Below are 12,693 nucleotides of genomic sequence, written 5' to 3'. Positions count from 1 at the left end.
GCTTCATTCTGGGCCAGTGTTTCTCAACCTTGTCAACTTTGTTGATTTTCACAGTATATGCCAGACGCTGTCAAATCTTTCCAGCTGCCTTAGGGACTGAATCCCTCTAGGACAGGGGTGTCAAACTGCCAGCCTGCAGGCTGGACGCATCACAAGGAAACCGCACCCACCCCATTGCCGGCAATGGGAAAAAAGCTCCGCTATGTCGCGCGACGTCACAAGTTTGACATGTCTGCTTAGGAAATTCAGTCAAAAGGCTTGTCCTACTTCCTCTAAAAGCTGTGCTTACAAGACACATTGATAATATGACTTGCACAACTGAGTTTTCCAGGTTTACATCGGCTAACTACATGGGCTGGATTCAGCGGTAAGATCGTGCATCAACCATAGAGGGTTACGGTCAGTATAATCATTTCAAGGGTTGTTTTCATCTTATGAGTGGACTTGTGGAACCTCAGTGACTCTAGGATGCTGTGATGTTCCCAAAGTGACACCGTGTCTTTTTTCTCCTTTTATGCATGAACAGTAATCATACATATATATTGAAATTATAAATGAAAAAAGGCACCAGGCTTTGAACTACCAAGTCAGCAACAGACACATCCTGGATTCGCACCTCGTACGGCTGGAGTCTCTGTATAAATGGGGCATAGCATCCTCCCCTCCCTGACTGTGGGCCCCCAAATCAAACACAGTTGACCGGCTGTAAGCTGAGGGCATATACTGCTCCAGTATCTGATTTTTTAAAAATATAAATGATGCTGCGCATTTCAATGGTTAGATGGCCCTAGACATTTGTATTTGAACATAGATCTTTTAACATTTATTTTTTATTGTGTTTTACTAATCTAGGTGAAATATTAATATATATTGCTAGTCCATGTATGTTATGCCATATGCTAAATAAATAATAAATTGAAACTAGTGAATAAGACTTATCTGATGGACGTTTGAATGGTGGCTAAGCTTTCATGTGATGGCCTGGCTTTGAGGACAATAAGATTCCCTAAGTGTAGTCCATTCCTATAGAATGAAGTAGAAGCTCCTGGTGTGGAAAAAAGCTTCTGCCTGACAACTGTGACCTTCAAAACTACAGGTATATCCTTGATCAGCAGAGTGGAATCCAGATACCAAAAGATTTGCACAAACAGGATGAGGGGAGACTTGCCGAGGGACAAAACTCATGGGGAAAGGACAATCAAAGCTGTGTAAAATTGGTTCTTGACTTTTATCATTTCATCATTAAAGACATGGGAGGGGGAGGGTTTTGTAACTGGCTGTCTTTGGACAACACATTTAATGTTAATTTAATCATGGTTTATTCAAACCAGTTTCCTAGGTTTACATAACACACTGAATCACAAACTAATCCCATGGGCTGGATTGGCACAAAATTGCATCATCTGCAACATCTTCCAGGTGTTGGGATTGTATCTCCAGCAGGAAGTCATTCAGCAACAGCCAGAGGTTGTGCGTTGTTCATTCATGTAAGATTAAAACATAGTCGGCTATTTTGCAATTCAGTGTTTTGTACAAATACAGCCACTGGCTGTTTTAAAGTAAAGCAGGGTCAAGGAAAATTATTCTTGGAGCAACTTCACAAAGAAAAATAGAAAAATAGAAGGGACTGGAAGAACTTGAGGGATTTGATGTTGCTACTTCTTGGAAAGAAAATGAGCTCAGTTCCATTTGAGGCATTCGTTTCTGAAGCACAAGATTATCACTTTTCAGAAAAGCATAGGTTTATAATTAAAACTGAAATTAATGCTTAAATTATACAATCTCTTCCATACCTACATGCCTGCATGTAAAATTTGCCTGGCTATCAAAGCAATCCTCTTGCAGATCACCAACACGCACTGTCTCCCTTTTATCGAGGTTCATCAACTCAATACCAACAGAACTATATATAAATAAAAAATACCAGAAAGGGCAGAGAAGCAGAACAGATTGGCCCATTTCCCTCGGTGGGATGGCTTTGCCAATTCCTGCAGCTCTGGATATGGAATAACAATGCAAGGGAGAAACTGCAGTCATTCAGCAATCGTGCTGCTTAAAGGAATCAATAAAATAAATAAAAGCCCTTAAAACTTTTAATTTTCAAGACATGCCTCAAGTTCACAAAACAACACTGTGGCCTTCCTTAAACCTGTTATGACTTTTAGTGACTCAAAGGAGCTTTATTAATACTCCCAATCTCTACAACCCCATTAGGCCAGCGTTAATTTGATACCTACTGGACCTCGTAAGGAGGACTGGAGAGCCTACAATACTTGTTTGAGGATTCAGAACAGAGTCCAAATACTTTGTTGGGACTCTAGGGAATTTGGGGAGGATTCCCCCTTATTCTGTGAGTGAATAGCTGATGCTTAACCTTGAGCAAGGTTCAGCAGGAAAGGATAACACTGCAGGCAAAGTGTAGGAAACTCCTGGGCCAACATGTGGCCTTGAATCATTTCAACAAGATGACCAAAGGCATTCTCCTTTTCTCTGCTAGATGACAACTGGGCGTCCTTCAGTTCTGATGAACCAACCTGTTATCTAAATACTTTAGGTCAGGGGTAGGCAGCCTCGGCTCTTTTATGACTCATGGACTTCAACTTCAGGAATTCTGGGAGTTGAAGTCCATGAGTCATAAAAGAGCCGAGGTTGCCTACTCCTGCTTTAGGTCCTCACAACCTGGGTGCCCTTTCCCCTGTTTCTTCATAATGGAATAACCTACAATAGTTACCTTAGAACAGGGGTCTTCCAACTTGGCTGTTTTATGACTTGTGGACTTCAACTCCCAGAATTCCTCAGCCAGGCAAGCTGGCTGAGGAATTCTGGGAGTTGAAGTCCACAAGTCATAAAACAGCCAAGTTGAAAAACCCCTGCCTTAGAAGAATAAATATATGGCTGACTGATGGAATGAGAAAGCTTCATTACAGGGTTATTGAATATTTTCTGCCTCAAATAATAGTAATAAAGAATATGATCACATTTAGCTTCATTTTTTTTAAAAAAAAAACCTTACATAAATGATTCCATTAAGAACTCTTAATTCACTGAGGTGCCCTCCTTCAACTGACACAAAGATAGAAGCTGCTTTTTGACCCTGGAGGTGATTCAAAGCCGCAGACAGCTTGATCCTCCATGTCTAAAAGCCCCTTTCCTTGGGGAAAAAATATCCAGTTTTAACAAAGGACGACCAAGGACATGTCTGCAAAAGGCTTATGTATCTCATCTTCATAAACCTAAGTACATCACCATCCAAACTAGGACATCAGAACAGAGTTCTAACTTCTAGACTTCTGGGAGGAAAAAGCAATATGGAATTCCTATTTAAATATTTTCTGGTATGAGAAATGCTGTGATAGTCAGACACCACAAGCTGGCCATTCCTGTGATGGGCTATTTCCCAGTGTTCAAATAGCTGGATTTTAACTCAAGGATCAGAACAGCTATGGAGGCTCTTGCTTCTGTAGTGATTTTTAGCCCCCTTTAACAAGCAGAATTCCATTACTTGCCCAAATTATGGGAAACTGTGGGGAAAGCTGCTCAGTCCCTATTCATAGCCTCTCTGAACAAAATCGGAATTTCAGTTTAGCTTCCTGGTCTCTCACCCGTTACTCAAAGTTGAAAGTTTTAGCCTTCCAAGTCACTTCTGAACTTCTTGGTAAAAGTGGCTTTGAATTAACAAGACAAAACTTATGTGGTATGATTGTACGGGACAGATAAGGAGATTGTTTCTGTCCATATGAAACATAAAGAGAGATTCCCTTCCTGTGCGAGGATTCTGGGCTTAATCCCTGTTTCTGACTGCCGGTGCCAATTCTTTCCCAGCATGATAATTCACGAATGATGCCTGTTCAATCTTAAAACAAACTGTTGGAATTTCTGAAAAATATAAAATGGTCCCTCAATCATCATTGTACAAGTTATTAAAACATCTTATCAAAACATTTCTCTTTCCCAGCAAAAACAGGGTGGCAGTGAAAAAAATATTTTCCGTAAGCAAAGTCTTTCCAAAGTCCCAACCAAGAAAGGGCAGAGGCCCAATCCTGCCCTCCCAATTCCCGCCAGCGGATCAGAGGAATGTTTAGCTGCTTGTGCGGGGGTGGGGGGAGGCCGGCTTGGGGCCAACTGCGGAGAAACCCACCATAGACCCTCACGTTGCTGCAGTCGGGTAGGAAACTGGGCACGAAGTCCTTGTTTATGAACGGGGCGATTTTGCAGATTATCTTCTCTGGTCTTTAGAATGTCTGAAGACCTCCTCAACTTCTCCACACACCTCCCATCTTTTAGGGTCCACAGAAAAAGGAGAAGGCCTTAAGAGCTAGCCATCACCCTCTTCTCTTCCAGTCTCTGGCCTTTGTTCTCTAAGTGATTGATTAGTTGGGCGCATCTTCGGTAAAACCTTCCACCAAAAGAGTCTCAAAGGAAAAAAGGCAAGGAAAAGCTTTTTTTAAAAATGTTCCGATTGTGCATGAAGCTCCTAATTTACTTATTTATTAGAAAGAAACTTGTTTAAATCGAGGTCTAAATTTGCAAGTAGTGGCCACGATGGGTGAACATCCTTGCGGCACTCCATTAGAATCCACAGCAGTGGCCAGAAAAGGAAAAACCTCCTGCTCTTCAAAGGTGCCCGAGAAGAAGAGACTGCCAGAACCTCCCAAGGTGAGGCGTGTTCCACTGCAAGGGAACCCTGCCAGGAACTCCTTCAGGCACGTTCCTTCCAAGACAGTTTGCTTTCCTCTGTTCCTTTTCCTGATCTGGTGAAAGGAATCTTCCTCTGAAGAAAATCAGCTTCCTCCGAGGGCTTCTAGGTCAGCAGAGGGGGGCAGGGAGGGGGGCTTCCTCCCCTCCTGAAGGATCCGGAAAGGCTGGAATGTCAGAGGGGCCGATAGAGCAAACACGATAGAGCAAACACCGCCAGCCTCCTCCTCCTCCTCAGCTGAGCTGGCTTCTACACCTCAGTGGAGAAGAGGATGCTCTGCCTCTTGCTGTCTGGGGTGGGAATCGTCTCCAGTTGCAGGAAATAGAGGAGAACCTGAACCTGGAACGCAGATAAGAGGAGGGGGACAGATCAATGGGGAGGGGGCAACCACAACGGCAGGCAGGGCCAGGAGAGCCCAGCGGTTCTCCAATTCATCAGGCATTCAAAAGCCTGGGCAACAGCTCGCAATTACAGCTTGACTGGCTTTCATGGACATGTAGTCCTCAACTTATGGCCACCATTAGAACCAGAATTTGTGTTGCTAAGCAAGGCAGTGACGGGACTCACCCCTGATTTTACAACTTTTTTTTGCTGCGGTCATTAAGCAGCCCCCCCTCCCCGCACCCCCAGCCCCACTTGTTAAATGAATCATGCAGCGGTTCAGCAAATCCAGCTTCTCCCACCGACTTCCTCAAGGAGAGAACTGAGGAGGAGGAACTGCCTGGGAGTGAAAGCAATTAATCAGTGGGACAGCCGGATGCTCCGTCCCTGGAGGTTCTCAAGAAGAGGCCGGACAGCCCTTTGCCCAAAATGGTATAGCGTCTCCTGCTTGAGAAGGGGGCTGGACCAGAAGACCTCCAAAATCTCTTCCAACTCTGTTACTCTCTAATCCTTTGCTTCTCTGAAGCCGGCTGGGCAAGTTGCAAAAGAAGATCGCATGACCCTGGGATGCTACAATCGTTGTAAATACATGCTGGTTGCCTAGCACCCAAATAGCAATAGCCCTTAGACTTATGCTCCATAAGTGGAGCAGTGGGCTAATGCCTCCTGAAGTAACACCAGCTGCCTGCAATTAGTGCAGGTTCGAGTCCCACCAGGCTCAAGGTTGACTCAGCCTTCCATCCTTCCCAGGTAGGTAAAATGAGGACCCAGATTGTTGGGGGCAATTAAGCTGACTTTGTAAGAATGCCGCTTGGGGTGTGTGTGAAAGCCCTAATAAGCAGGCATATACATAGAATGAAGGCTACTGCTAAGCTTGTAAGCCGCCCTGAGTCTTCGGAGAAGGGCGGGATATAAATGGAATTAAAATAAATAAAAATAAAAAATATACCGCTTCACAGTGCTTTACAGCCCTCTCTAAGCCGTTTATAGTCAGCATATTTGCCCCCAACAATCTGGGTCCTCATTTTACCGACCTCGGAAGGAGGGAAGGCTGAGTCAACCTTCAGCCGGGAGAATCAAACTGCCAAACTGCTGGCGGTCAGCAGAAGTAGTAACCACTGTGCCACCATGTGCCAAATTCTGATTATGTCTCTCTGGGGATGCTGCAGGGGCCATTAAGTATGAGGACTGGGCATGTCGGTATTTTAGTGCTGCAGTAACTTCAGCAAATGATGAAAGAAGGAGAAAATACGAGATATGTTGAGGTACAAGGAATATAGCTTTCCGTCCTTTAAATATGTTCCTAGAGCTGGTTATGAAACATAACCCAAATATGCTAAAACACATATGAACCCATGAAAATCCTTAACCATAACATTACGAACTGGCAACAAACAGCCCTGAATGAAATGGCCAATATTGCTACCAGTCAAGAAACATTTGGGGAAGAACAGCCCAGCTGTGAGAGGCTCCCAAGGCTCATTCCAGCTGGCATTTGGGCAGCTTCTTTGCCCCACTGGCAAAGGTGGATCTGGGACTTGGTCCCCTTAGGAAGAACCAGGACAGGTTGAAAATCTTCAGTTTGAATGGACGAACACACATTTACTGATTGCAGTTTCCTGGAAAGGGCACCTCCACAGTGGGCGGACTGCGCTTCTGCTTCACCTTCTCCATTACAACACCCAAACGCTGGTTTGGCATTTGTGTTATTTCACCTGAATCAGACTATGGTCTGTATACTGGTGATAGCTGACTCCAGTTCTGTGCATTCTCCCACTCATTTTGAGCAACAGGGCCACACAGTGGAAACCCTGGCACCCTATTCTGTAGAAGTTACTACTGCATGCTACACCCTAGACTCAGTCTACTAGGAAGGAGCAACTGATTACATGCTCAGCTCCAGATCTTCAGGAGGAAATTATGGCCAACAGTGCGGAAGGTCCACATCCCAGAGAGTCAAGATGGCTGCACTCTTCTTTTTCCTTCTGGCATAAATATTACCTGGGCCCAAGTCCTAATTCAAAGGGTCCACATAAACAGCACCATCCAACAGGCCCTGGATTACTCTGCTACATCTGTCTACAACACCTGGCATAGCCAGGAAATAAGATCAACCGTTTAATTCAGAAGGTTAAGAGTTCCACAGTTCAAAGCAACTGGAACTGCTCCGTCTTGATGACCTGAATAGGATTCGGAGTAGTCCAATCCAAGTAATCGATCTTCTGCCTGCTTAACGAACGGCTTGTCCAGGGCTCGAGGACCAAGGCCACGGGAACAGCCAAATCACGGACTTTCCTCTAAGAGTGCTCCTGTGGTCTCACTCCTCAACTCCTGCACAAACGGTTGGGCCATCAGAGGATTTACAACCAGCAAACTCCTTGGTAAGGAACATTTCTTTGCTACCATCTTACTTTCTCTAGTTTCAATATTCTTTCCACCCCCTTCCTTTTGGTCATTTACAGTACTCTTCAGTTATTTCCCTGGTATCTGGTATCTCCTGGAAAGAACCTCTTCTGAATTCTTCTGGGAAAGGAATGCAACGAAGGAAAATCTTTTTGGCTGCTTCATTGGAAATTAGGCCCAGAAGGGCATCCATGTTCAAATCTTCTTTGATCAGCCAGTTATGGGATGGCTGTGGACAAGCCCTGCTCTCTTCTCCTGAACCGCCTTTCCCCTTTCTAAGCTCCTTGTAAGAAAAGGGGATATAAAATGGCTGGACAAAAAATGGCTCTGCAACTGAGATCTCCTGACGTGAAAGGTTAACTTTCCTGGCTTCCCCAGGTGGGATTAGGGCAATCAGCTAGAGAGGGATGATCTAAACCAGGGGTGTCAAGCTGCCAGCCCGTCCTGCGGAAGCCGCGCCCACCCCATTGCGGGCAATAGCAAAACAGTCCCGATACCTTGTGCGACGCCACGTGACGTCACAAGTTTGACATGTCTGATCTAAACCCTTTCCTCCCAATATGGCTTATGGGCTCTTCCCTTCAATCTAAGTGGGTCCTAAGAGAGGTCTGGGCCCCTGTGAAACCCTGAGTTTTGTTGATCAGAGGACCCATATTCAAGGATCAAAGCTTCCATAGGCCAGTGTTTCTCAAACATCGCAACTTGAAGACGAGTTGACTTCAATTCCACATGCTGACTGGGGGAATTCTGGGAGTTGAAGTCCACACATCTTCAAGCTGTCAAGTTGAGAGACTCTCCACTTGCTTTTACCTGGGACATGACTTCGAGTGACCAGCTGTCAGTCATGGCGATGGGTTGCATTGGATTGGCAGGAATTTTGCTGTCCTTTTCTGACGGTCTGAGTAATGTTGGTCCAAAAACGGTGGCCAGGTTGTGAAGTGACATCTTGTTGATGTTCTCCTTTTCAGCAACTCTGAAACAATAGACAGGATAGGGGTAGAAAAGAAAGTAAGTTATGATCTAACACAGTTGTATTCAAACGGGGGGGGGGGGGTAATTGCTCCCAAGAGTAGGGGGGCATCTGGGTATATCCTGGAGGCAACGGAGCAATTTGTAATGATTTGTTTCTGAATCACGGCCCAGTTTTGGACACCGGTATAAAATTAGAAAGTCTGGTTGTTTGTGAGGGTGAAAATATGATTCACAATTGGGAAAAAGGGTAATTGGCCGAGGCAGTTTAAGAAACTCTATCTTAGCTTATACATCTTGTCTGGTCAGATGGAAAACAGTGGTCTTGAACAGACAGATTTGACCTCCCATATTCTCTTACTGGTCCAAATGTGTCCAAAATCCCAGCAGAATTTATGCGAACTTCTATTTTGAAAAGAAACAATCCCAAGTGGATTTTTAAAAAAATCCTGTGGTGAAAGAAAAAAATAACCTTTTCTGTTTTCTCTTTCTGTACAACAATTTTTATTGCATCTTCTTGTAAACTACCAGAAATCACAAAGATTCATTGGCATAAAAGAGTAAAAGCTACTCTGCATTTGGGATGATGATACCTCAGAAATCTTCATCAATTCGCCTTGCCCACCTCTGGACCCAGCTGCTCAGGCAGACATGGAGCCAAAGAACCCTTATGCCTTCACAGCAGTCCAGAAGGAGACCGTGGTCACGTGTCCCTGAAAGATCCAAGACGCAGAGGGCTGTGCCAGCTCCCTCCAAAGCCTGCCACAGGACATTCCCCAGGTGGCCTCTGCCCCGTGCCCAGGTCTGAACTCCCAGAAGCCCGGAGAATCCATAACCTCCTGCTTCTTCCTCCGTCACCTTCCCCAAAAGAGGAGGTTAGAGATCGGATGAGACGGTCCAATGCTGCTGGTCCAGGCAAGGAATCGGTGTATCAATGCCTCTCCACTTCCCTCAGGGAGGCTCTGACCCTACCCTGCAATTCCTAAAGCCCATCCTAAGCCCAAGCACGAAGAACAGAGAGACCTGCCCACCTGGCACTCTCCTCACCCACAGCCAGCCCCAAAGGAGAGAACCTCACAGGATCCAGCAGAGTCAGCCGCTCTCCCTAAGATGCTTAACTTATTTAATAAATAAGAAAATAAAATCCAGTTGGGCAAGGGAAAAGGAAGAAAACGATATCCAAACACGAAACCCCGCTCAGCAAGATGGGTAGATTTGGGGAAGGAAGGCTGCTCTGCCAAAGATGGCCTGCCTGCCTGCCTGGTCTCTGCCCTTATTTTCTTCCGGCCGCAAAGGGAAGGCCGAAGCTTCTCTCTGGAAGGAAAGGTGAGACTGAAGGGAGGGGGAGGGGGAGAGGGGAACTCTTTCAGGCCAGACCAATTTTGCAGCCTGAGGTGAAGGACAAAAAATCACAGAGGTTATTAAACTAGTATGGTTTTTTTTTTAAAAAAAAAACAACCACCAAGGGAGTTGGATGAGCAGCCCTTAAGCGCCTCCAGTAGATGCTTGAGCCCTGCAGGGCCGCAGGGCTCACGTGGGGACAAGCTCCAGCCCACGAAGTGGGGACCAACCAGAGGCCTTGCAGGCCACACAACCACCACGGCGCTACTTCTTTTTACAAAAGGTCACGTTGATCGATGCTCTGGAGCATCCTTGACAATAATGGCTGGGAAGGCTGGAGAAAAAGGGCCTCACCTTTTCAAATGATCCAGGAGGAAAAGGAAGGTGACCAGGTTGGGCTCCGGGAGCGAAAGCAGCAAGTTCAGCATACAGCTTTCTTTTGCGACGGGGTCAGAGAGCGCTAGCAGCAGAGGAGGAGGAGGAGAAAAGTTTTACAAACTGTGCAGGGGGTTTACAAGTGCAGATACAGCTACGTACGCTTGTCCTGCCTCACTTGAGTCGTGAGCTAAGGTAAAACAGGAGAGTTAGGGAGGTATTGCTGTCTCCTTAATTTTAGCATGTTAAACTCAGAAAAGGGCGCCACTTAAGGGAGCCTCTGCCAGTGTGAGCCTAGGCCAAACCAAGCCTAAAAGTGGCGAAGGCACGTAAGCAGGGTGGACAAAAGGCAGGAAAAGCTCCCACGGGGAAAGGAACAAGCCATTAAGGAAACAAAAGGATAAAGTTGGGCCTGAGCACGTGGCAAGACCCTCCCCACCAAAAAGAAAAAAGCAAGGACTTTCGGGGATAAAAGGGGTCCTGAAGCCTGCCCAGCCTTTTTGAGCTGGTTCTGGATCGCCAACACTAGTCCCTTGGGCTGGTGCCTGGCAGCCTGGTTGTGGGCATCAGGCAAGGGCGGATGAGAGAGATGGAGTAAGAGCAAATAGATATACTTCAGTAGAAGTTTGCCGTTGTTTTAAATTCACCGGGTTTCCATGTATTCCAAAGAAACGTTCATGCCTTAGTGTTCATAAGGGATCTGAGTGTGGCAATTTTCCAGGGCTGTGAGTGTGTGACCGTGACCGTGAGAGCAGCCTCTTCGCACTGCTGACCACAAAATGGCACAGCACAATTCTTCATCCTTGGACCTGCATAACGCCATTACGTACCGATGCCTTCAGCAAAGTTGGGGTAGAGTTCGTCTGTGAAGAGAGGCTCTGGCAGCTCCCTAAAGTAGAGCTTGAGTGTTCCCGCAATCGCGTTCACATCCATCTCGCTCATCATGACGGAGACGTCTTTGTTATCTGCAAGAAGGAAAGAAAGTCCTTTACTCCAGCCAAGAAAACTCTCGTAACTGCGGGAATTTTCCAAATCTGTGAGAAATATATTCTGTGGATTTACACCCCCTTCTCTCTTTTGTGCAGCTGTTAAGAACTAATCAACTCCTCCTTGATTAAGAAACTGTGATTGCCAGAGATTATGAATGCTTCCAAACCGTAATTTGTTTCATCCAGTGGCTTCCACATCTGGTTTAATGACAAGGCCTGATGTGTGGTAACTTGGCATGATGACAAAGAATAAACTGAGCAGCAGCACCATCGGATGGATTGTGCATCCCAGCAGAAGTAGCAGTAAAAGAGGACTACCAACCTGGACAGTATTGCCCAGAAACCAGCAGAGAACAACATGCGACAGACAGACGGCCCGTCTCCTCTTCTGCTCCCATTCTCATGGCTGACCGTTGCAACAGGCTGCCCTAAAGAAACCACTGATTTCCTCTTAGTAGAAAAGGCAATGTTCCAAGTAAATACTCACTGATGTCGAAAGCAGCTTTCAAAGCCTGGATATCAGTGGCCACTCCAGAAACCCGGTAGATGCCCACCTCTTCCATGCCCCGGCGTTCAATCTCCTCCACACACTGGCGCACGGTGTAAGGCACCTTGGATCGTTCTCTCCTAGACGGATAAAGCGGTTAGAGGAAGCAGGGGCTAACTGGGCCACAGGACAGGAGCCATCAGCTCAACCACGTGGTCGCCCTGCAGACCTGGAGCAGAATGACTTCTTAATACTGTACTATGGAGAATTGGTGGGAAGAATTTTGCCAAAAGATAAAGCCTAAATTAATCATTTTCTTAACCCCATTAGCAAGCCTGGGGAAAGGAGAAGCCCGCCCTTTTCTGGCCCAGCATAATTAATTAGAGTAAAATACTTTAGCGGATTTGGTGTAGAAGGTCAGGAATCATATTTATTCAGCAACTTTAATACTGTAACTGTTTGGACAGTAAAGAAAAATACAGATAAAACATCACTTGGTTTATTTGAAATTCTGAATATAAATTTTCTTGAAAGTTTACACCAGCACCCGGGGCAACCTTCTACGGATCACAGGCAATTTTCCCTTTGTGGCCATTTAGTGGCAAAATTTGTTCCACTGAAGTATTGAAAGATGGTGAAGAAAACATCTTGCGGCCAGCAGTCCAAAGCACTTAGACAAGTTATCCAATTCTTTAGCCTGCTTTTATTAAAATGTGTCTGTGTGAGAAACCCTAAATATCCATCAATTTAGTTAATACTTTCTCACTATGGCTATCACAATGTCTAAGAAGGAAACGGGCATCCTCAGCTAGCAGGGATTCGGCAGGGATACCGAGGGTCTCAGTCCAAGAGTGAGGGGGGCAGGACTCTCTTCTGGGAAGGCGGGAAGACTTTTGAGGGGTGAAATGAGGGCAAGACCCAAGATGCCCATTTTCCCCTATCAACCCCTCAAAACCTAAAAGCCTGCAAGGGGACAGACACGTTTGGCCCCACTCACTCGGGAGGCTGTGAAATGGAAGCTGGTGGGCCCCATGTCTCCTCAGCACACCCTC

The 12,693-nt window shown here is 45.9% G+C and overlaps 1 protein-coding gene across 1 annotated transcript in view; it reads right to left on the bottom strand.

Moving 5' to 3' along the window:
- Positions 1 to 413: 413 nt before the first annotated feature.
- The window catches only part of BCR (BCR activator of RhoGEF and GTPase), a 66,715-nt gene continuing 54,435 nt past the window's right edge, over positions 414 to 12,693 (bottom strand). Inside the window, exons 19-23 of the mRNA XM_083373459.1 lie at positions 11,642 to 11,781; positions 10,996 to 11,130; positions 10,145 to 10,250; positions 8,291 to 8,453; positions 414 to 5,035 (exon numbers count right to left, since the gene is read on the bottom strand). Coding sequence (XP_083229585.1) covers positions 4,946 to 5,035; positions 8,291 to 8,453; positions 10,145 to 10,250; positions 10,996 to 11,130; positions 11,642 to 11,781 — 634 coding nt within the window. The 3' untranslated portion in view covers positions 414 to 4,945. The remainder of the gene's footprint in view (positions 5,036 to 8,290; positions 8,454 to 10,144; positions 10,251 to 10,995; positions 11,131 to 11,641; positions 11,782 to 12,693) is intronic.

The sequence above is a fragment of the Vipera ursinii genome (assembly GCF_947247035.1).
Source record: "Vipera ursinii genome assembly, chromosome: 14".
NCBI lineage: Eukaryota > Metazoa > Chordata > Lepidosauria > Squamata > Viperidae > Vipera > Vipera ursinii.
The sequence above is the reverse complement of the archived record's forward strand: the minus strand, read 5'-3'. Positions and strand labels throughout refer to the sequence as shown.